Source organism: Myodes glareolus, chromosome 3, assembly GCF_982192425.1.
Source record: "Myodes glareolus chromosome 3, mMyoGla1.1, whole genome shotgun sequence".
NCBI classification, from domain to species: Eukaryota; Metazoa; Chordata; class Mammalia; order Rodentia; family Cricetidae; genus Myodes; species Myodes glareolus.
This window is the reverse complement of record NC_142028.1, coordinates 84,436,416-84,458,573: the sequence shown is the minus strand read 5'-3', so window position 1 is coordinate 84,458,573 and position 22,158 is coordinate 84,436,416. Positions and strand designations below refer to the sequence as shown.

The window sequence follows — 22,158 nt, the reverse complement described above, 5'->3', positions numbered from 1 at the left end:
TGTTGGGTATTTTGTCACAGTAATGATGTAAGTAACTAACACACACACACACACACACACACACACACACACACACACACACACAGACCCAGTTATATCCCCAGTCTGGATACGTGTGTGTGTGTGTGTGTGTGTGTGTGTGTGAGAGAGAGAGAGAGAGAGAGAGAGAGAGGAGAGAGAGAGAAAGAGAGAGAGAAAAAGAGATCATCAAGTGCATTGCTGCCATTGTTGTTTTGAATAAAAAATCAAACATTTTACTTTCTCCTTTCCCTAGTGCTGTTTTCTTTATGTAAAACTAAGGTTCTTGCTGATACCATTCTCCTTCTCTGTTAAGAAGATGGTGTTTCTTTCAATATAAACCTTGGGCAACAAATTCTCTCAATATTTCTTGCTTGAGAAATTCCTTATTTCGCTTTTATTTCTGAGGGATAATTTCTTTCATATGCTGTTCTTGTTTTCTTCCTAAGGTGTAGATATGTTACTATTGGGTTTTCTTGGGTTATATCTGTAACATATGTGGGTGGTGATGGGTGTGTGAGTAGGGTACAGGTTACATGCCATGATGTGTGTTTGGAGGTCAGAGGACACCAGTAGGGGACAGTTCTCTTCTGCCATGTGGGTTCTCAGGTTGTCAGTCTTGGTGGTGAGCACCGAGCTATCTCCCCAACACTGAATTTGTCTTTTGTTATACATCACATTAATAAGAGAAAGATATGCTTTCTCATTCAGCCTAGAAAAAGCATCTATAAAATTCATTTTTTTGATAGCTAAAGAGATGGCTCAGAGGTTAAGAGCAATGACTGCTCTTCAGGAGGTCAAGAGTTCTCACTGGGCTGCCCACTGGAAGATGCAGCCCAGTGAGAAATTCTGCTTCAAAGGAGGCGGATGAGGAGGGCTCAAGAATGACACCTGGGATTGTCCCCTGGCCTCTACACATACATGTGCATGTATGCACACTCATACATTGACCATATGCTCACTCATCAACAAAAAGTATAATTAAGGGCCAGTGAGGTGTCTCTGCAGGGACAGGCGGCCTGCACACCTGATGACCAGAGTCTAATTTCCCAGAGCCCTCATCAGTGTGGAGGGAGAGACCTGACTCACTCCACAAAATTGCCCTCTGACCTCTACCCAGGCACTGTGGAGTGCGTGTGCGTGTGCGTGTGTGTGTGTGTGTGTGCACTCACCCACTCACCCCCAATAATAATAATAAAAAAAGATAAAATTGTGATTTTTTTTTGAGAGCCAGTTTTACCATGTAGCCCCAGTTAGCCTAGAACTTGCTATGTTGACCCGAATGGTCTTCAACTCACAGAGATTGACCTGTCTCTGCCTCCCAAGTATTGGGAGTAAGGGCATGTGCCATCATGCCCAAAGATAAAAGTTTTTTGTTTCTTTGTTTTTTGTTTATTTGTTTGTTTGGAGTTTTTAAGTTTGCGCTGTTCCTAAACATCAGGAATCCTCCAGTTCCTGTGATCATCTTGTGCCTCATCATGTCCTTGCTTCTCAGTCTGGTGGAGCCCAATGAGGGTGCAATAAACCAAGGAAAGCAGAGGACTCCGAACTGTCTGGTATGTTCTTATTTCTTCTGAAATAGGGTCTCATGTACCCTTGAAATTCCGGTGGTCCTGCCTCACTGGGGCTGGGACTTCAAACATTGCCACATCTAGTGCTGGGAACTAAACCCAGGGCTTTTGCACGCCAGGTGAACACTCTGCCAACTGAACTGTGTGCCCAGCCTCTGTTTGAGATCTCCTATTACATTAGCATAATAAGGGCTAGAAAAAGCAGGGAAAGCTAAGTCAAAGGCTCAGTATCAAGATGAAATGCCACATCTGCTGACATCTGAATGTACAAAAGGACTCTTGGGATCATCTGTGAGGAAGTGAGAGATGTTTATCTACTGGAGCTCATCCCTTTTGGTCAAAAGTCTCCCAGAGCAGGACCTGACGGCACACTCCTGCAATCCCAGTGCTTTAGAGGCTGAATCTGGAGGATTGCAACTTCTTTTTGTGTGTGTGTGTGTGGTTTTATTTATTTATTTATTTATTTATTTATTTATTTATTGAGACAGGGTTTCTCGGTAGCTTTGTACCTTGTCCTGGAACTAGCTCTGATAGACCAGGTTGGCCTCGAACTCACAGAGGAATCTGCCTGCCTCTGCCTTCCTAGTGCTGGGATTAAAGGTATGCACCACCACTGCCCAGTGAGGATTACAACTTTGAGGCTAGCCTGTTTGTCCCTGGGATGTTATGTGTTAACTCCATCACATTCCAGGACATATGTTAGGCAATGAGAGGGTCCCTGTGGAAGAGCCCTGAAGCAGGCTCCTGTCAGGTAGCACCCATGAGGAGCCTGTTGCGGGCTACATCAGTCATAGCAGAGGTGTCTGGAAAACATGAGACGGAGCCAGAAAGATAAGAAGCAGTGATTGACAGGTGTCCAGTGCCGCTTGCACATCCCCTACTCTGTTACACTGGTTTAGTTACATCAGGACCTGGTCCCTGCCTCATCAGCACTGATAAGGGCAAATCAAATCTCTCTGAGTCCTTTCCACTGAAGAGGACAGCTCAGTATGCAATAAAGAGGTGTAAAAGGGCCATTAAAACACCTTATGTTCTATGATGCCGCAAGGGGTGCCGAGGCCAATCAGAATCCATCATTTTCTCCCTCCATTGCCTCTCTCCTATTTCCCTCACCTTCAGCTGGCATTTTGGAATGACTCAGCCCTTAGAGGCCCTTGCCAGGATGCAGAGGCTTAAGTTGCCTTTATTCTTATTGCTATGTGTGAAAGTCCCAGGAGATGTCCGAGGAACTCCCTTTTGTGTCTGCTCTTGCTATGCAGCTCAGGCTGACCTTGAACTCACAGCAATCCTCCTGCCCCAGCTTCCTAAATGCTGGACTTACAGGTGTGGGCCACCACCTTCTCCCAACTTTTTTGTCTTAACACAATGTTGTATTGACTCTTTGGGAATTTCACATCATGAGCCCCAATCCCACTCATTTCTCTGTCCCCTTATATCTGCCCTTCACCCCCATAACATCCCCTGAAAGGAAAACTTTGAAAATACTAATTTAAAACAAAACAAAGGTGGGTGGTGGTGGTGCACACCTTTAATTCCAGCACTTGGGAGGCAGAGGCAAGTGGATCTCTGTGAGTTCGAGGCCAGCCTGGTTTACAGAGCTAGTTTCAGGACAGTTAAGGCTACACAAAGAAACCGTGTCTCAAAAATCCAAATAAATGAATAAACAAATAAATAAATAATACAAACTAGCAAAAAGCCATTTTGCTCCTCCATCTTTCCCGCCTCTCTAACCCGTCTTCATTTACCTCAGTGGCACTGGGAGCTGCGGCGTGTCACGCAGTAGACCATTTTGTCCACGCAGCTTTACTTGCAAACGTTCATTACAGGGAGTTGTTGCTCTAGTTCACGGTTCTGGCTTTGGTACACCATCAATACTGGACCCTCACCTCAGTAGATGATGGTCTCAAATGTCCTACTGTTGCCCCTTGACACGGAGACCCTGTAGCTGTGGTTCTGCAGGACCAGTTCCTTCACACACACACACTCAGGCAGGTCATAGATGGGGTAGATGCCGGGGTGGGCCAACTCAAAGCCCCGGATGTGGGTCTGGGTGGTAGCTGATTTAGTGGGTCCAGGCTGCAGGCACCGACCCCATCAGGCAGGGGGAGGGAAGGGCAGAGGCAGATCTACACCCATGCCATCTGGGCCAGCTCTCTCCTGCCTGCAGTGAGGGGTGGGGCCAGCTCTCCTGTGAGGAACCAGCTCTCCTGTGAGGGGCAGGGCCAGCTTTCCTGTGAGGGGCCAGCAAGGGACAGGGCCAACTCTCCCAGGGGCAGCAAAGGGTGCTCAGCACTGACCTTGGATTTCAACATACATGGTTTTATGGCTCCCTGTGATAACATGGGCCACAGAGATAAACACAGATCCCAACCTCAGCAAGGCCACAGACCCAGACATGGCCCTCAGCAACAGCTCTGGCCACTCAGATCAGCATGGTGCCAGCAGTGGCATAGCTTCAGACAGCAACATGGCCACAGGCTTTGTGGGAACATAGGACACAGATGTCAACACAGACCCTGACTGCCTCCTAACTTTTCAAAGCATTCATGATTGATTATCCCTACCATATAGCCTTCCTCTCGTGCACTGGAGGGAGGAAATGTCGAATAAAATGACGAAAAAAAATGTCAGGAGATAGTTATAGCCTCCAATTTCATGAAGCTGGCTAGGGAACAAAATCATTCTCTTTATAGTGCCTATAGCTTTCCTGATGTCAAAGGTCATTGTTCCACCCAGGTTTGTTGTAGCTGATTATGATAAAGTAGTCCCACACTAGCTTAGAATGGAGTATATAGGCCTCTTTATTTAGGGGTAGACTCACAGATCAGCAGTCCTCTGCATGAGTGGGGAACAGGAACCAAATCCAGCAGCCAAGGGGCTTGCCCATGCCCCCACCTCTGCCCATACAGTACCCAAGACCACGCCCAAAGTGGGCCAGCATCTCCAAGGCCATTGGCTGAAGGAGTTCCCACAGCATTTTATCTATCAGTCAACCATCTTAAAGATAAGGCTGTTGGTACCTTTGAAAGATCAACAGCTGTTGTCCCTGCTTATGTACAACCTAAATGTTTGCTCTGTGACTGTTCTTTTAATTTCTTTGTGGATGAGTTTCTCTGATGCTGGCAGGGAGTGACTGAACCGAATTTGATATTGGGGCCTGTGAGAGGTCCCCTAAGGTGTTTCCTGACGGCAAAGGGTTACCTTTCTTGTCCCTTGTTGATCTGCAGTCATTAGTCCAATGCTGGCTTTGCCACTCTGCGTCTCTAGAAGAAACATTCTTTCTACGAATGTCTTGTCTACAATCCCTTTTCAAATGATCTTGTTTGTCACAATTAAAATGTTACAGGATATTTTGATTGGAATTTGACACTCTCGAGACTGACAGTAAAGTTTGCTTTGAATCAGAGGATGGAGCTAGCTACTGGCTGACCAAAACCGCCATAGAGGTTTTGGAGGACTGAGGATATATAGAAGACACAGGAAGTAATAAGGTAGGGTTGAGAAAGATCCTTGGCTCTTTTGGATAGAGGAAGGAGAGAAAGAGGAGGTCACTGGTTGCTTTCCTGCTTCTCTGATCATTCAGGTTCTTACCCTGGTATCTGACTCCCAAGTTTTTATTGACAAAGAATAATTAGAAAAATATTTAATTAAAATAGGATTTTAAATTAATTAAAATAAATTAATTAATTAAATTTAAAAATTAATTAAAATAAATTAATTAATTAAATTTAAAAATTAATTAAAAATCTGGCATTCTGATTTTTTTAAATTTCTAGAACTTACTTTTATCAAATCAGCATCATTCATAAGTGTGAGATCCAGTATTAGCTGTATTTCAAATCCATTCATCTGTTGGTGCTGATCTTGCCTTTAAAGGCTTAATCATTCTGAATTAGTATTTTCAAAAGCCAAATATTCAATTAATATTCATCTGACTTCAGAATCGGGTACTATCCTATTTATAGCTGAAGTCAATCTTTATTAAAAAAAATCAGAGAAGGCTTCTTTTGGGTCTTGTATAATTTTAAGTAAATGATTCAAATCTCTTTCCTGATTCTTCAACCTTGTCCCAAGCATTTAAGGCTGCTAAACTACCTAGGACCAATGTGTAATCATCTAATTCACACTGTCTTTGCCAGTCAGCATACTGGCCTTCACCTAGAAGCTAATCTTGGGAAATATTAATGGCTCAATCCCTATTTTATTGTTCTATGGCCCTAGCTTCCTCTTTCCACCATGTTCACCATTATAACTGAGGACCAGCTCCCAATATTTCCATAACTAAATTCTTCCAACCTTGGTGGATAATTCTATTCTGAGTTGCTCATGAATTTAACATGTGCTTCACACAGGGTGAGTGTATACTGCTTCCCTAAAGCTCCTTAAATTTACTATTTCTATAAGATTCCATTTAACTTGGGTGATGTAGGATGTCCTTCTGTATGCTGTGACTATGTGTTTCTCTTATTGGTTGATGAATAAAGCTGTTTCAGCCAATGGCCAGGCAGAATATCCCTAGGCAGGAAATCAAAGCAAAGATAGGAAGAGAGAAGGCAGAGTTGGGGAGATGCCAGGGCATCACTGGTAAGCCACAACCACTTGGTGATATATAGATTAATTGAAATGGGTTAATTTATAAGCAAGAGCTAGCTAGTAAGAGGCCTAGATCATTGACCAAACAATTGTAACTGATAAGTCTCAAAATGGTTATTTCATAAGTGGCTGCAGGGACCTGATGGACAGAGAGAAATCAGTTCAGTGGGACCGGTGGGATGGAGGAAAATCTCCATCTACACTTGGGGGTGCCTTTCACCTGCTGGTTGTTCTTGTATAGCACTTAACTCTCTCCTTAAGAATTTCCCAGGTGTAGACGGAGACTGCTCATTTGTTTCCTGGCCGCCCAGACCCAAATAATCACACAGAAACTATATTAGCTATAACACTGTTTGGCCAATGACTCAGGCATATTCCTTACTAGCTCTTACATCTTAAATTAACCCATTTCTATTAATCTATGCATCACTACGAGGCTGTGGTCTGCCTAGAGGTAAAGTTCTGTCGTCCTTCTCCTTTGGCAGCTACATGGCGTCTCTCTGACTCTGCTTACTTTCTCTAACTCTGTTCAGATTTCCTGCCTGGCTTTACTCTGCTAAGTCATTGGGCCAGACAACTTTATTCATCAACCAATAAAAGCAACATATATACATAAAGACATCCCACATCACCTAGGTGTCTCACCAAATCTGCTGACTTCTCAGTGGTGATCTCAGGGTCACTTCTGCAGTTCCTGAGAATGAGCCTGCCCTCTGGAGTTCCAGTGAGGAGTCCCCATGAGTGGCTTTGGCAACTGGAGCAGAGTCTCAAGAGAGTGGCAGCTGATGTGGGTGGTACCAGCTGGCATGGCTTCTTCATGTGTGTGGTCATGCCCAATGTTGGGTGCCAGATGTTGTTTTTCCGTTAGCTTAGCAGCTGCAGCTGAAATTTAACTGAGTATCATTCTATTTACCTCTAAGACTCAGGTGTCAGCAGACATTTGGATGAAAACCTGCTGGCTCAGAGAGGCCGAGAAGCAATCAGCTGACCTTCCTTTCTGACCAGAGACCCAGTCAGAGAGCATCTCTCCAGCTATGTCAAAACAAACAAACAACAACAACAACAACAACAACAAAACACCAAACCCTCAAAACCCCAAGTCCCTCCCTGCTCCTACCTGTACACCTCTCCATCCATCTTCCTGGCCCTGCCATACTCTCTACAGCTAATTCCTGTCAACTAGTTGCTGGTTCCACCTCCCAACCCAAGGTTGATTTTGTTAGTACAATCTTGGGTTTCACAGTGTGATCAAATATCCCAAAACACCCTGTGGCTTACAGAGCTCTGAACACTGCATATTTCCAGCAAAGCCCTTTCTAATTGAGAAGCCATTTGTTTAATGCCATGTGCTTTGTGATGGAGGACAGTGTTGCCATCCCTCTGGTTTCTTCAAATGTGCTTTGGCCGTATCCTCGACAAGTGATGACACAATTCTGCAAGGCTGACTACCTCTGTGCCTGAGTTCCAAGTAGATCCCAGGTCTAATGTCCCTGTTGAAAGCTTTTTCTGATTAACGTGATCCTTTGGTCTGAAACAATGATGAACAAATTGCTATTTTTCGTGCTTTGAATCAGAAATCCCTGCAGAGGCTAGCAGGTTAAAGACTGGTGGCTGCTCATGGGGCTTTATGGAAGTGACTAGATCATGAGGGCTCTGGCTTCATCAGCAGAGTCATGCACGGATGGATCATAATCACATGACGCTATTGAGAGGTGGGGGTGGGGAAGCTTCAGAGGTAGGAGGAAGTATGTCTCTCAAGAGCATCTTGCTTCTTCCCGTCTGTCCCTCTATGCTTTCTGGATGCCATGTGATGCACAGCCACTGTCACATGCTCCTGCCACTATGATATTTTGCTTTTTTTTTTTAAAAAAAAATATTTATTTATTTATTATGTACACAATATTCTGTCTGTGTGTATGTCTGCAGGCCAGAAGAGGGCACCAGACCCCATTACAGATGGTTGTGAGTCACCATGTGGTTGCTGGGAATTGAACTCAGGACCTTTGGAAGAGCAGGCAATGCTCTTAACCTCTGAGCCATCTCTCCAGCCCCCTATGATATTTTACTTTATCTTAGACTCCAGATCACCTTAGGCTGAAATCTGTGGAACCAGGAGCTCACAGAAACCTTCTCCCTTTTAAATTGCTTTCCTTGGGTATTTGTGGCAGTAAGAAACTGCCTGGAACTCTGACAATGTACAGTATGGATCAAAAGAGGAGCTTTCTTCCTTGGGCAATGGGATGAATGGCTTCTGCCTCTCTGGGAGACCCAGGAGAACTGGGAGTAGGGCTTAGACAGATGTGTCTGTCTTTCTCACCTGGTTATCCACATTCAGTGCTCAGGTTTCCCCTTCTTTTGTCCACACTGGGACTCTGATGGAAGCGTCTAAGAGACTGTGCATTCAGTACCCTTAGACGCTTGGCCATCCTAGCAATAAACTGATTTTTCAGGCAGCTTTTCTTTAAAAAAATGCAGAGCCGGGCGGTGGTGCCGCACGTCTTTAATCCCAGCACTCAGGAGGCAGAGGCAGGTGGATCTCTGTGAGTTTGAAGCCAGCCTGGTCTACAAGGACAGGCTCCAAAGCTACAGGGAAACCCTGTCTCAAAAAACCAAAAAAAAAAAAAAAATGCAGAATAAGTTTCCTTCTCAGCTTCCGCAGAGGCTCTGCAGTGTCCACAGTGCCCCTTGAAGGACAGCTGGCTGGCTGACCCTTCTTTCTCAAGGCTCCCAATGACGTTAAGAAAAGCCAGTCTTCGGGCTAAGCATGGTGTCACACACTTTTAATCCCAGTACTCAGGAGGCAGAGGCAGGCAGATCTCTATGAGTTCAAGGCCAGCCTGATCTATGGATCTATGAAGTGAGTTCCAGGACAGCAGGGCTGTTACACAGAGAAACCCTGACTCAAAAAGAAAGAAAGAAAGAGCTGGATACGGTTGCACATGTCTGTAACCCGAGCCTTTGGGGCTGTGTGGAGATAGGCTAAGGCTATCCTAGCTAAAACAGTGAGTTCCTCCTAGTTCAGGGGCAAACCCTGACTTAAAAGAAAGATAAAAGATGATGGAGGATGCCTGATGCTCAGTTCTGGCCCAGTACCAGGTGTGGGATATTGTCCTTCGAATTGTGGGGGGTGGGGTCCCCACCTAGGACACTGCTCATGGTTACCCACCAGAGGTAGATGAGGAAACTCTTGCTGCAGCCTCCACACATAGGGTCATGGGACATGGAGAATTCAAGGAGGTACTGACCTCAGTTTCCTGCCCACTGCCTAGTGTGCATAGCACTGTGCTGGCTGGTATTTTGTCAGCTTGATACGAGCTATGGGTCATCTCGGAAGAGGGAACCTTACGTGAGGGGTTCCCTCCATCAGATGGCCTGTAGGCAAGTCTGTGGGGGCATTTTCTTGATTAATGATTGATGTGGGTGGGTCCAGCACACTATGGGTTTTGACACCCGTGGGCAAGTGGTGTTGGGTGCTATATATAAGAAGGCAGGCTGAACAAACCATGGGAAGCAAACCAGTAAGCAGCACTCCTCCGCAGCTCCGCTTGAGTTTCTGCCCTGGCTCCCCTCAGTGGTGGACTATGACTGGGACACGAAAGCCAAGCCAAGCTTTCTTTCCCAAGAGGCTTTTGGTCATGGTGTCTCTCACAGAAACAGGAACCACACCAAAACAGTGTCAGAAGGGGCTGTGCAGGTGGCTGGTAGAGGAAGCTTTAACCTACCTGTGAACACTTACACACTGTGTGCGTTTCCACCCCCCGCCCCCTCCCCTGCCGGGACTCTGCTTGAGGCCTGTGCACCTCAGTGTGGCTCTCACGTGGGTAATTTAGGACTAGCAGAGAAAGAGGAGTAGTGGAGGGGTAGGGTAAGTCAGGGGAGAAAGCTTAGCCATCGCAAGTATGCATCATCAAAGGGCTCTGACTGCTCCATCCTCCATCGTTTGAAAGCTGCAGGAGGCACCTGTGGGGATCTATGTGCTGCTGAGTGTGAGGTAGAGGTGTTGGGCACCCCTGCAGGCTGAATCCCTAAGCCGATGTTCACCCTGACACCCACCCAAAGTGCAGGCACATACCTTAAGCAAGCCCAGTTTTTCCTTTAGACCGTAAGGACGGTCCCTTCAAGTTTGCAGCATTGCTCCGAGAATCAGAGGTCCTGCCTGGACAAAGCCTGATCAGGGTGTCTGTTCAAAAACAAAAACAAAAAAAAAAACCAAAAAAAAAAACCAACAAAACCTTTCATGTGGCTGGGCACGGTGACACAGGCCTTTAATCCCAGTTCTTGGGAGACAGAGGCAGGTGGATCTCTGTGAGCTTGAGGCCAGCCTGGTCTACAGAGTGAGCTCCAGGGCAGCCAGGGATACACAGAAAAGCCCTGTTTCAAAACAAACAAACAAACAAACAAAAAAACAAAAAACAAAAACCCCAACTCCCAACTCTTTCTTTTCTTTTCTTTTTTTTTAAAAGCCCCTTCATATGAATTATAATGACTAATGTGTTATTACATCTGACTGCTAGCCAGTTAAAAAACCATTATCAACAATAATTAACAAGCAGAGTATGTTAGAAGTCAAATGGGAAGTACCCTGTGTGGTGAGGCCAAAGACACTGGTCTCTTTGTGTGGGTTGTGAATCAAGCGTCTGCCGTTTACACTGCTCCAAACAGCGAGAACTATCTATAGACCCTTTCAGTCCGCGTTAGAGCCGTGAATAGTTAACTGTGTGCTGCCGCCCTTGCCTGGTACTGGCCTCCCAGAGAATAGAATCCTTCCAGGTCTCTGTTCTCCAAGTGTTCACAGGATGGCAAACATGAGCAAACAGTAGCAATTCAGGCGAGCATTGCTAGGGCAGAGGGAAGCCCAGGGCATTAAAAGAGCAACAGGAGGAGAAAGTAGCTTCCTCTATGAGGAGGAGGCGGTCCCAGAAGTCCGGAGCAGTTCGTAACATTAACCAGGTCCAGGCAGGAGACCGGCCACAAGGTTGCTTGCCAGACCACTCCAATGTTGCTGAGTCCTGCTGTTTTCGAGGTGGCTGTCAGACACTTGGGTGGCACAGCTGAGGGAGGCCATCCGCAGCCATCGCCCACGCTAACAGTGATCAGGAGGACTCCTTTTATTCAGAAATCAGACTGCTTGGACCCTTTCTCGCTGGTTAAGTTTTCCAGATAAACCTGGAATTAATGATATATTTTTCTCAATTATTTTTCATTGCTCTATTTTATATTTACATAAGAAAAAGGTATAAATAGTAAGTGAAACACTCCCGAACTCCTGAGAATTTCCCTACTTGCGTCTGTCTCTTTAAGTCCTTCGGATGGGCGGGGCCGGCTCGTAGAGCTTCACAGCTCGGAAGTCTTCCAGGGCCGCGTTTGCTTTAAGAGAGGGGGCGGTGCTCCGCCCGGAGGAGGCGGAGAAATTTCCTTCCCTCCCCCGGATCTCCGGCTTCCGGGAACCGGCTGGAAGGCCCTTAGTGCTGAGCATCCCAGGCCCCAACATTCCCTGGACAGCTGGACCCTCTCCCAGCGAGGTGAGGCTGTCGGGGCTTCTGGGCCAGTTGGGGAACCTCCTGCCCGCCCGGACCACTTATTGCTCAGCATCCCTCTCCCCAAGTCGGCCTGTATATCCCCCGGGACCCTAGCTTCAGGGTCGCCAGCCAACACTCAAACCTACTAATTGCCTGGCTCTACGCTAAGCACCCTATACACACTATACCTTACACTCATTATCTTACTGCATGGTCTAAACACCATCATGAACCCATTTTACAGATGAGGAAGCTGAGGCCTCGAGGAGCGCACACACAGCAGAGAAGCAACAGAATCAGGACTCAAACCCAGGACTGTTTGACCTCAGCTTCTAAAACTGGCTGCCTTGGAGTGCCTTCCCCATCACTACTTCCAAATCCTAGTTTCCCCTTCCACTTGCTTCCATCCCCAGGCTTCACCTGATCCCTAAACAGTTACCCAGTGAGTGACCCTTGCAGCCAGTCAGTTTTTTGTTGATATGGGGCCTCGTGTAACCCTTACTGGCCTCACCAAGTAGTTTAGGATAACCTTAAACTTCCCGATTCACCTTCCTCCACCTCCTAAATGCTGGAATTACAGGCATACACCAGATTTTGCAGGTTCTGGGTATTGAACCCAGGACTTCCAGCATGCTAGGCAAGCTCTCTCCAATAAGCTACAACTCCAGCCTTCAGTTCCTTTATAACAGTTTCAGTAATATCTGATGTTTAGACGTAATCCTTAAATAAGCTATCAGTCTCCCCTGGAAGTAGGCAAGGGAAGGCATTTGTGGTAGGGGAGATTGCTCAGTAGGTGAAGGCGATTGTCCCCAAGCATGGTCAGAGTCCCATTTGGAGACTCACGTGGCGAAAGGAGAGAACTGATTTCCACCACCACACACGATGAAAAAGTGTGCATACAGTTTTAATTTTTAAGACAGGAGCTCACTGTGTAGAGCAGGCGGGACTTGAGCTCATAGAACTCTGCCTGCCTCTGTCTCCGAGTGCTGGGGTAAAGGTTGGCGCCAGCCGCTGCAGCTGGCTGTAGAGGTTTCTTTTACTGTGATTTCTTTTTGTAGATTGTTCCCTTTTCCTAAGCTTATGTATTTCTTTGTTTTAGGCCCCTGGAAATTCTCTTCCTCATCCTTGGGAAGGAGCCTCTGGCTGAATGGCAGCCGCGGATGACTTACAGTTTGAAGGTATGGCAGTGGGTGCCCGCCTTTGTCCTACGGTCATGGCTTCCGCTGCCACGGCAGTGGATTTTATTATTGACACATACGTTAAAGGATTTTATTTCAAACATCGTGGTAAGAAGCTGTTGGCCACACCCAGGTTTTTCTAGTTTGACCGTCCCAGCTGCTCAGTTTTCTCACAGAATTCTTCTTATTGACAGCAGGCATCATGACCTGGACACAGTGGTTGCCTTGTGTTTTCTAAGCACATGCTGTACGGACGCTGTTGTAAATACTTTACGAGTGACAACTTATGTAATCCTTCTTATGTCGAGTTTATAAAGTAGTCACTCTTCTTGGGTTTTTAGTACGGAAACTGAGGCAAAGAAAAACCCAACCTGCCCAAGATTCATACAGTTAATAAACCAGACAGCCAGGACTTGAACCCAAGCGGGGTGACATCACAGACTCTCCATTGTCTGAGGAATACTTGATGTTTGGCAAACACTGTGACAACTATAATTCTCTACCTTGTATTTGACACCCGTAAGAGCACTTGCTGCTCTTTCAGAGGACCTGAGTTGGGTTCCCAGCACCGATCCACATCAAGTGGCACCCAACTGCCTATAAATCCAATTCCGGGGGATCTGATGCCCCCTTTTGTCCTCCAGAGACACCCCCACACAGGTGGCATACACTTACCCAAACACACACACAAACACAAATAAAAGTAATCAAGTATCCGACTGTCCCGGCTGTTCCACACCCCCTCTTCATCCCATCAGGTTCAAGGTACACGGTTGTCTCTGGCATTGTGTCTAAATTTCAGTCCTGCCTTCTCGGGCTCCTTGCTTCCCGTCTCACCAGGGCGGAAGCTTGGAAAGCCAGACGCCACTCACTGCCTCTAATCTTTTCATTATCCTGTCTTAGCCCGTGTCCTTCTTCTCTTCCTCTGCCACACCGAGCTTGTGACCTAATAGAGTCCCGGCTGAGGGCCATTGTGCTGTTTTCTGTTGGAAGTCATCTTCCAGAGAGTTCACTCCGCTCCTCCTTGCTTTCTTCAGATCTTGCTTTGTTGGCCATGCTACCTAGAAATACAGTGCAAGGAAGTGCAGGTGTTGTGAATGGCGTTTGCAAAGCCTCTGGGGATGGAGGAAGGTTGTTTAAGTTTTTTCTCTCTTTAGAGGGCTAAAAGTTGGCCTGTGTTCCAGATCATAGACTGGACAGTGGAGCTTGTCAGCCTGAGGTGACTTGAGAGGAGGCCAGCAATGCTGAAGATGAAGCTATAAAAATGGATGCTAAGGACTCCGGCTTCAGGAAAGAGCGTGTGGTACTGAGGATAGCACGGAAGGCTGTTCTGAGGTGATAGAGTGGAGTTCAGGAGCCTTCGGGCAGGAGTCACTGTACTAGGAAAAGATGGAAGCCAAGGAACTTCTGATAGGCCAGAGTGTAGAGGCAGAAAGCATTACTGTCACAAGTCTCACCATCCCAGCCTTGCTTAAGGGGTTGAGGTTGACGAAAGCACCGAGCTCAGAGGAGCGTCTGTGGGTTATTGTGGCAGGAATACACAGCTCACACTCCAGAGAGAATGTGTCGGTCATTGTGGCAGGAATACACAGCTCACACTCCAGAGAATGTGTGGGTCATCGTGGCAGGAACACACAGCTCACACTCCAGAGAATGTGTGGGTCATCGTGGCAGGAACACACAGCTCACACTCCAGATGGTACTGTCGGCTGTCCTTCCAGAGGGCACACACTTCTTGTCTGCACCTGCTTTATAGACCAGGATGGTCTGGAGCTCACAGAGATCCACCTGCCTCTGCCTCCTGAGTGTCGGAATTAAAGGCATGCGCCACCACTGCCGGCCTGGTAGTAGCCTGCCTCTTAAACGTGCTGTATTGATTTTCTGCATGAAGTATTCACGGAGCAGTGGGCACTAAGAGCTAGCTGAACTAAGAGTCTCATCCCCCTGCTGGGCCCTAGGAGTTACAGAACCACTGGTGCTTCTTGGGTAAGCTAGGTGTGGTCGCACCTACCTGTAATCTCAGCACTCAGGAGGCAGAGGCAGGAGGATCTCAGGTTTGAGACCAGCCTGGCCTATGTAGTGAGATCTTGTCTCAAAGGAACATAAAGAAATTTTAGTACTGTCCTGAACCTCATTCAGTACAAAGTGTTGGGTTGTTCAGAAAGTCTCCATCACTGCTGGTGGAAGTTAATGAGGATGGTTCTTCTGGACAAAATTTAGCAGAATAGTTCAAGAGCCTAAAAAGCTTGCCTAGGGCTGGCAAAATGGCTCAGATGCTACGCAAGTATGAGAGCCCTGTGAAGAAAGTGGGCAGATGTGGTGGCTGCCTAGAATTCCAGCACTAGTGACTAGTGAGGCAGAGACAGGATTTGGTTTGAGTAGGTTTGGCCCCTATGGACTCATGTTTGAATGCTTGACCTATAGGGAGTGGTGCTATTAGGAGATGTAGTCGTGTTGGAGTAGGTGTGGCCTTGTAGGAGGAGGTGTGTCACTGTGGAGGCAGGCTTTGAGGTTTCATATATGCTCAAGCTACCACCAGTGTTGCAGACTAGTTCATTTCCTGTTGCATGCGGATCAAGATGTAGAACTCTCAGCTCCTTCTCCAGCACTGTGTCTCCCTGCATGCTGCCATGTTTCCAGCTAGGATGATAGTGGACTGAACCTGTGAAACTGTAAGCCAGCCTCAGTTAAATGTTTTCCTTTATGAAAGTTGCTGTGGTCATGGTGTCTCTTCACAGCAATAGAGACCCTAAGATATCAAAATTGACACACTTTGGGTTTTGTAAGAGTGCCTGCCTTGCAAGACAGTGGTGGTGCATGCCTTTAATCTGAGCACTTGGGAGGCAGAGACAGGTGGATCTCTGTGGGTTCGAGGCCAACCTGGTCTACAGAGAGAGTTCCAGGCCTGGCTCCAAAGCTACACAGAGAAAAAAAAAGTGCCTGCCTTGATAAATAAAGTAGAGAAAGATGGAAGAAGATGCCTGATGTCAACTTTAGGCCCCCAAACATATACATACATGCACAGATGATTACACAGAGCCCCCCCACCAAATACACAAAGATGACTTAGTGGTTGTACTGTTTAGTGGCCATCTTAAGACTGTAGCCACCAAATTCTCATATTCTCTTAGTTTCCTTCTTTTCTTGTTCCTTTGTTTACAGGTTATCTTTCAGGTTAGCATGGAAAGTAATGGATTTCACCATGGCATCTTCATATGTATAAGTCATAGTGTTTTTTCCCCATAGTCTCCCCCCAAAAACTTTGCCTACACTGTTATTTCTTATAGACTTTAAAAACTATTATAATACAAAAAGTCATTGTTAGCCAGGTGGTGGCACATGCTTTTAACCCCAGCACTTGGAAGGCAGAGGCAGGTGGATATCTCTTGAGTTTGAGATCAGCCTGGTCTACAGAGTGAGCTTCAGGACAGCCAGAGCAACACAGAGAAGCCCTGTCTTGATAAAACAAAGACAAGAAGTCATTGTTTCTATATAATCACCTGTAGACAAAACATGTAATAGAGTTGTTTGTTAGATGTTAGCACACCGAAGAGCAGGACTTGGGACCCTGTTGACTGAGGTAGGTGTTCGCTGTGTGAGAGCGTGACTATCGCTGGCAAGAGTCTTGCTGTGCATAGAAGGGAAACTAACCAGGATCTTCTAGTGCTTGCCTTTGTGTGATAGACCAGAGTGATTTGTTTTTCAAGATAGTGTTTCTCTGTCCTGGCTCTCCTGAAACTCACTGTGTAGCTCTGCCTGGCCTTGAACTCACAGAGATCTGCCAGCCTCTGCTCCCACCAAGTACTGGTATTAAAGGTGTGCACCACTACCCAACTATAAGCTGAGTGATTTCTATTCTATTATTTCCACTTTGTTGTTGGTCCTCATGGTTTCTATGGTGATTATGTAGGATTTACTTGAATCAGAGATGTTCAGATGGATCAGGCACCCTACTAAAGATTTTAGATAGTACTCCCCATTCCCCTTCTTCACTGTGTTGTATGGTCAGGGGGATCTTGAATGCAACCCTCCAGCTTCAGCCTCCCTAGTGCTGAGCTTGTTTTCAAAGCCCCTTCTGCTTGTCATAGATAAGGTTCGTAGCAGAACTGAGACAATGAGGAAGCATGAGGGCCGGAAGCTGGGTCCTTAGGCATGCTGGACGTGTGTTCTACCACTGAGCTTCACCCCCAGCACCTGACTGCAAGTATGAAACGGTCTCCAGGCCTCTGTGCTTTGCTTGGTTTCAGAATTTGGCGATGGAGCCACTTTGCTAGCAACAAATCCAGACGCTACCACAATAAATATTGACGACCCCGATGAGCCTTCCAAACCCCACCCCCGACCCCGAGGAAGCTCGGGAAGAGAAGAAGACGAGGAGCTGCTGGGGAACAACGACTCTGATGAGACTGAGGTTTGATTTACCATTCGGTTTTGTTCCTGTTACCTTTCTCAGAGCTTAGGGTCCATGCGTTTACTCATTACTTTTGTGTGCCTTGTGACCCGAAAGTAGGTGACCCGTGACATCACTTTGTGGGGGAAACAGACAGGTAAACAGGCCGTCCCCTGTGGGAAGCACTTGTGTGTGGGGTGTGGGTCAGGGGAACAGAGGGGAGGTAAAGGAAGGCTTCCTGGGGTCAGAGGCGCCTGGCTAAGCCTACTGGAAGAGGGAAGATGGCAAGGTGGATGGATGCAAAGGGAAGGGTCTTAGTAAAGACCCAGAGTATGGAAGAGCATGGCGAGGGCCGGAACAGCCTCATCGTCTGCGTTGGAGCGAAGGGTCACAAAGGCTGGAGGTGAGGCTACAGACAGGCCAGGACCTAGTTTGTTCTCATACATTCTGAAAATCATCAGGAGCCAGTGAACTATTCAAACCATCTATCTAGATGAGTTTAAAGATAATTTAGAATCGGTTGTCTTAAATAGATGTTGGAGGAAGACAGACTAGAGTGCAGAAGACCTGAGAGAACCAAGCAAAATGGTCTTGACTACAGCGGTGGGTGAGGACCCGGGCAGGACTTGTGAAGTGGTGGAGGTGAAGGAGAGAGCAGAGGGCTGCAGAGAGACGTGGAGGTCTCTGTCCCTGTCTCTCTGGTGTTTCCATCGAGTGGGTCTTTGTGACCATGGGCACAGTTGGAGTGTGTGAGGGGTTAGTAATTCTTCAGTATTTTACCCGTTGAATTATGCCCACAACTCCTGAGAGGGACACTTGCTCAGTGTGTAGCGTTGGCTTCACCGTGTAGCCCTTGGACACCACCACCAGCCTTGTGGGTCCTTTTGTCACAAGTAGGATGGATACCAGACACTGACTAGCCCTGCAGTGATGGGAATGCGAATCTGTCAACGGAAAGACATCCAGGAGACTGTGGAGAACTGGGATTGGAGAAGTGAGCCATGGGCTGCCCCACCAGGGGAGTGGCCAGGAGCAAGGGCTTACATCTCATTTGGAGGGGAGATTTTAACTGTCGTGTATTCTCTGAGAAAGAACAGAAACTCCATGTAGATATGCAGAGTATATCTGTATACATGTAGATATGCAGCCGTGCTCGTGGCTCAACACGTAATTGTGTGTGCGTTACAGCTCCTGCTGACGGGGCTCTTAAAATGCTACTGTTTTACTACAGCCGTGTAATGAAGCTCGGGGAAGCCTGCATGGTTGTGTGTACCTGAAATACAAGGCGCTCTAGAGGTTGAGGCCGGACGATTGAGAGTTCAAGGCCAGCTTAGTGAGGGCTACAGAGTGAGCCTCTATCTCAAAGGAAGACAAAACTAGAAAAGTCTAGGAACAGTCCTGTCCTTGGTGAGAACGAGTGGTCACTGGTCTTGACCAGTTTGCCCATAGCTTCCTGTTCTTATTTTTCTTGGCTCGCGTGCAGGCTGCTTGCAGTTCCCTGTCTCACACTCTTCTTAGAGGTTTCCAGAGGCCAGGACAGAAGATGGGTTACTAACAAAATTATAGCCATGAGAGGGCCAGCCTAAGGGGGTAGGAACCAAGTTGGAAGAACAGGACAGTTTTCAACCAAGTGGCCTTTGGGTATGTGACATCGTACCTAAAGAGAACCGAGTAATCTAGAGAGAGGTGGCTCAGTGGTTCAGAGCAGTTGTTGCTCTGCTAGAGGACTAGCATTTAGTCCCCAGCACCCCATCAGGGGACCCTAAGCTACCTATAACTGCAACTCTAGGAGATCCAACACCCTCTCCTGGTCTCTGTGAGTACCTGCATGAATGTGGTGAACACACAGATACATACACATAAACAAGAATAAATTAAAAAAAAATGTAAAAAGTTAAAAAAAGAACCAAATATTTAGTCTTAGGGTAGAGCACAGAAAAGAATTCAGCTTGGCAGAAGGCTAAATGAAGATATTTATGCTTTTGTGTGACCTGTGAGCATCAATCATCAAATAACACAGCCTGAAAAAATAACTTCTGTTATGGACCCAAGCCCTGTCATCTGGACTCTATTCTGTAAACCTAAAGATCTTTGTAGTTACTAACTCTAGATAATTCAAATATAGGTCTGAAAGAGACAATACTTACACAGCTGAAAAAATATATATCAAAATAACATAATTGCAGCTGGGCATGGTGGTGCACGCCTTTCATCCCAGCACTCGGGAGGCAGAAACAGGCAGATCTCTGTGAGTTTGAGGCCAGCCTGGTCCTCAAAGTGAGTTCCAGAACATCCAGAGCTGTAACCCAGGGAAACTCTGTCTTAAAAAACCTAACCAAACCAAAACAAAATCACAGTGGCAGCTTGGTAAGAAGAACTCGAAGTCCATTTGTAGAAGAGCCAGTGGAAGTGGATCCAAGCTTTTCGGGGCTGTAGGTAAAGTCACAAGGAAGTGACTAGAGATTGTTGGGGTCCGTCAACTTTTCTCACTGAACACTGGACACTGGTGTTCTTTTTGAGCAGATCCTAAAATAAACAGCTGACATAACTCTCCCATTTTGTCTTATTTCTTTTCATTTTCCTTTTTTGAGACAGGGTTTATATAGTTCTGGTTGGCCTGGAACTCGGAGGTCCACCTACCTCTGCCTCCTGAATGCTGGGATTAAGTGTGGGCCACCATGGCCAGCAATCAGTCTCTATTAGATTTGATTTTTCTTCTCACTGATTTGAAATCTTACTACGTTTTCCATCTTCAACTGTGCTTTCCTGTGTTTAAGCCTGAGAAGGTGGCCCAAAATACCCCTTTTCCTCTAATGTTAAGGTTAGTTGAGGTCCCTTAGAGTTGTGTTAAGCCTGTGAGAAGCCCGTTGGCTCTGTTAACCTTTGTTATGTGTTGGCTCTTCTGCTGGGACATATCAGAGTCTCATGGCCATGTCTTTCCGTGGAAGCATGGGGGTATTCCCTTTTCAATGACCCTCCTCTTTGCTGAATGACTCTTCGTTAGAGACCAACCTCAGATAGCTACTGCCTCTCTGACCAAGAGGATTGGTAACTTGCTGGGGCTGCAGACCCCTTTAGAGGGAGCCCCACATCCTCTGGGTGTTGTCTGACTATAGGGGCCAAGCACTGAACATTGACTTTTCAAAAAAAATAAATAAACAAAACAAACAACCCCCCCTCAAAACCTTCTGTCTTTCTTGGCAGTGCTTCCAAGCTTTGGTTGTGGAGCACTGGGGTCAGTTCCTCCAGTCTTGAAGGGGAGTAGTGGACTCTAGTTTTACTTGCTATGTGGCCCTGATTAGTTTGAAACTCATTGTGCAGACCAGGTTAGCTTTGAATTTGCAGCAATCCTCCAGAGTGATGGTAGTAGATGCATGTGTCTTTGTCCCCTACTGGACAGAATTTTAATTTGGCTTGATTTTTTTCACTTTGGGGCCATCGTAACACAGAGCAGGGTCAGAAGTGGAGCCATAGTCCAGATAATTCAGGCCTCTGAGAGGAATCTTAAAGTGTTCACATTGTCACCTTTTAATTAATAGGCTTTCATTATTGTTATTACTATTATTATTATTTGGGTTTTTTTTGTGACAGGGTTTCTTTATGTAGCCCTGTCTGTCTTAGAACTTGCTCTGTAGACCAGGCTGACCTCAAACTCAGAGATGCACCTACCTCTGCTTTCCAACTGCTGGGATTAAGGCTCTCATTGTTTTTATAAAATCCATTTTTTTTTCCTCCGGAACTGCCAGGATGGCTCCATGGGTAAGGTGCCTCCAGCACAAACCAGGTAGCCTGAGTGTGATCTCTAACCCATGTAAACCAGGTAACTTGAGTGTGATCTCTCTCTAACCCATGTAAACCAGGTAGCCTGAGTGTGATCTCTAACCCATGTAAACCAGGTAGCCTGAGTGTGATCTCTACCCATGTAAAGCAGGTAGCCTGAGTGTGATCTCTAACCCATGTAAACCAGGTAGCCTGAGTGTGATCTCTAACCCATGTAAAGCAGGTAGCCGGAGTGTGATCTCTAACCATGTAAACCAGGTAGCCTGAGTGTGATCTCTAACCCATGTAAAGCAGGTAGCCGGAGTGTGATCTCTAACCATGTAAACCAGGTAGCCTGAGTGTGATCTCAAACCCATGTAAAGCAGAACAACTCCACAAAGTTGTCCTCTGACCTCCATGCACCCTTCCTGCACAAAGGAAATGAATAAATATAAAAAACTTTTGCTTTGAGACAGTGTCTCGTGTAACTCACGCTGGCTTTGAACCCATTGTGTACTGAAGCTGGCCTCAAACTTCTCATCCTCCTGTCTCTGTCTTCTTTGTTTCAGAATTACAGGCACATACCACCATGTCTGGCCCCATAATTTTATTAAGAGGTTACTTTTTAAATCAAATATTAAATGACATAAATCCATTTCCTGGATGGGTATGATGGGCATATTGTAGCCCCAGCACTCCTAGCCCTTAAGAAGGTATAAGCAGGAGAATCTAAAATCTAAGGCCAGCCTGGGCTACATAGCAAGACTCTGTCTTAAAAAAAAACAAACAAGCAAACAAAAACAAAAAGAAGGAACTGAAGCCAAAAGGAAAGAGAATAACCTTTACCCTTTGTTCTCATTTACAGAAAGACTTCCTAGGTGACTAATGTCCAATTCTTTCAATTATCAGAATGCCTCTTCCTTCCTGGAGTGTCAAGTGTTCGGGCAGGAATAATTACCTCTGCTTGAGGATGATAGTCATTACTTAATTAAGAGCATGCAGACAAAGAATGGCACTGTTAGAAAGTGTGGCCTTGTTGGAATAGGGGTGATCTTGTTGGAGGAAATGTGTCACTGTAGAGGCGGGTTTTGGGGTCTCATATGCTCAAGCCACACCCAGTGAGACAGTTT

At 46.4% G+C, this 22,158-nt stretch overlaps 1 protein-coding gene and 1 long non-coding RNA gene across 3 annotated transcripts in view; one reads left to right on the top strand and one right to left on the bottom strand.

The window, feature by feature from the left end:
- Positions 1-22,158, top strand: part of Yipf1 (Yip1 domain family member 1) — a 52,285-nt gene that overhangs the window by 6,488 nt on the left and 23,639 nt on the right. The window contains exons 1-3 of one of the 2 annotated variants that reach the window (XM_048453277.3): positions 11,549-11,704; positions 12,801-12,879; positions 17,127-17,290. In XM_048453277.3, the coding sequence (XP_048309234.1) occupies positions 12,849-12,879; positions 17,127-17,290 (195 nt within the window). In that variant the 5' untranslated portion in view covers positions 11,549-11,704; positions 12,801-12,848. Of the gene's footprint in view, positions 1-11,548; positions 11,705-12,800; positions 12,880-17,126; positions 17,291-22,158 lie in introns of those variants that run through there. The other variant, XM_048453279.2, reaches the window with a different exon arrangement.
- On the bottom strand, positions 10,616-11,597 carry LOC125412486 (uncharacterized). Its single transcript, XR_007235607.3, has 2 exons — positions 11,465-11,597; positions 10,616-11,348 (listed from the first exon to the last, which is right to left on the bottom strand). It is a non-coding gene; the product is annotated as an uncharacterized LOC125412486 (long non-coding RNA).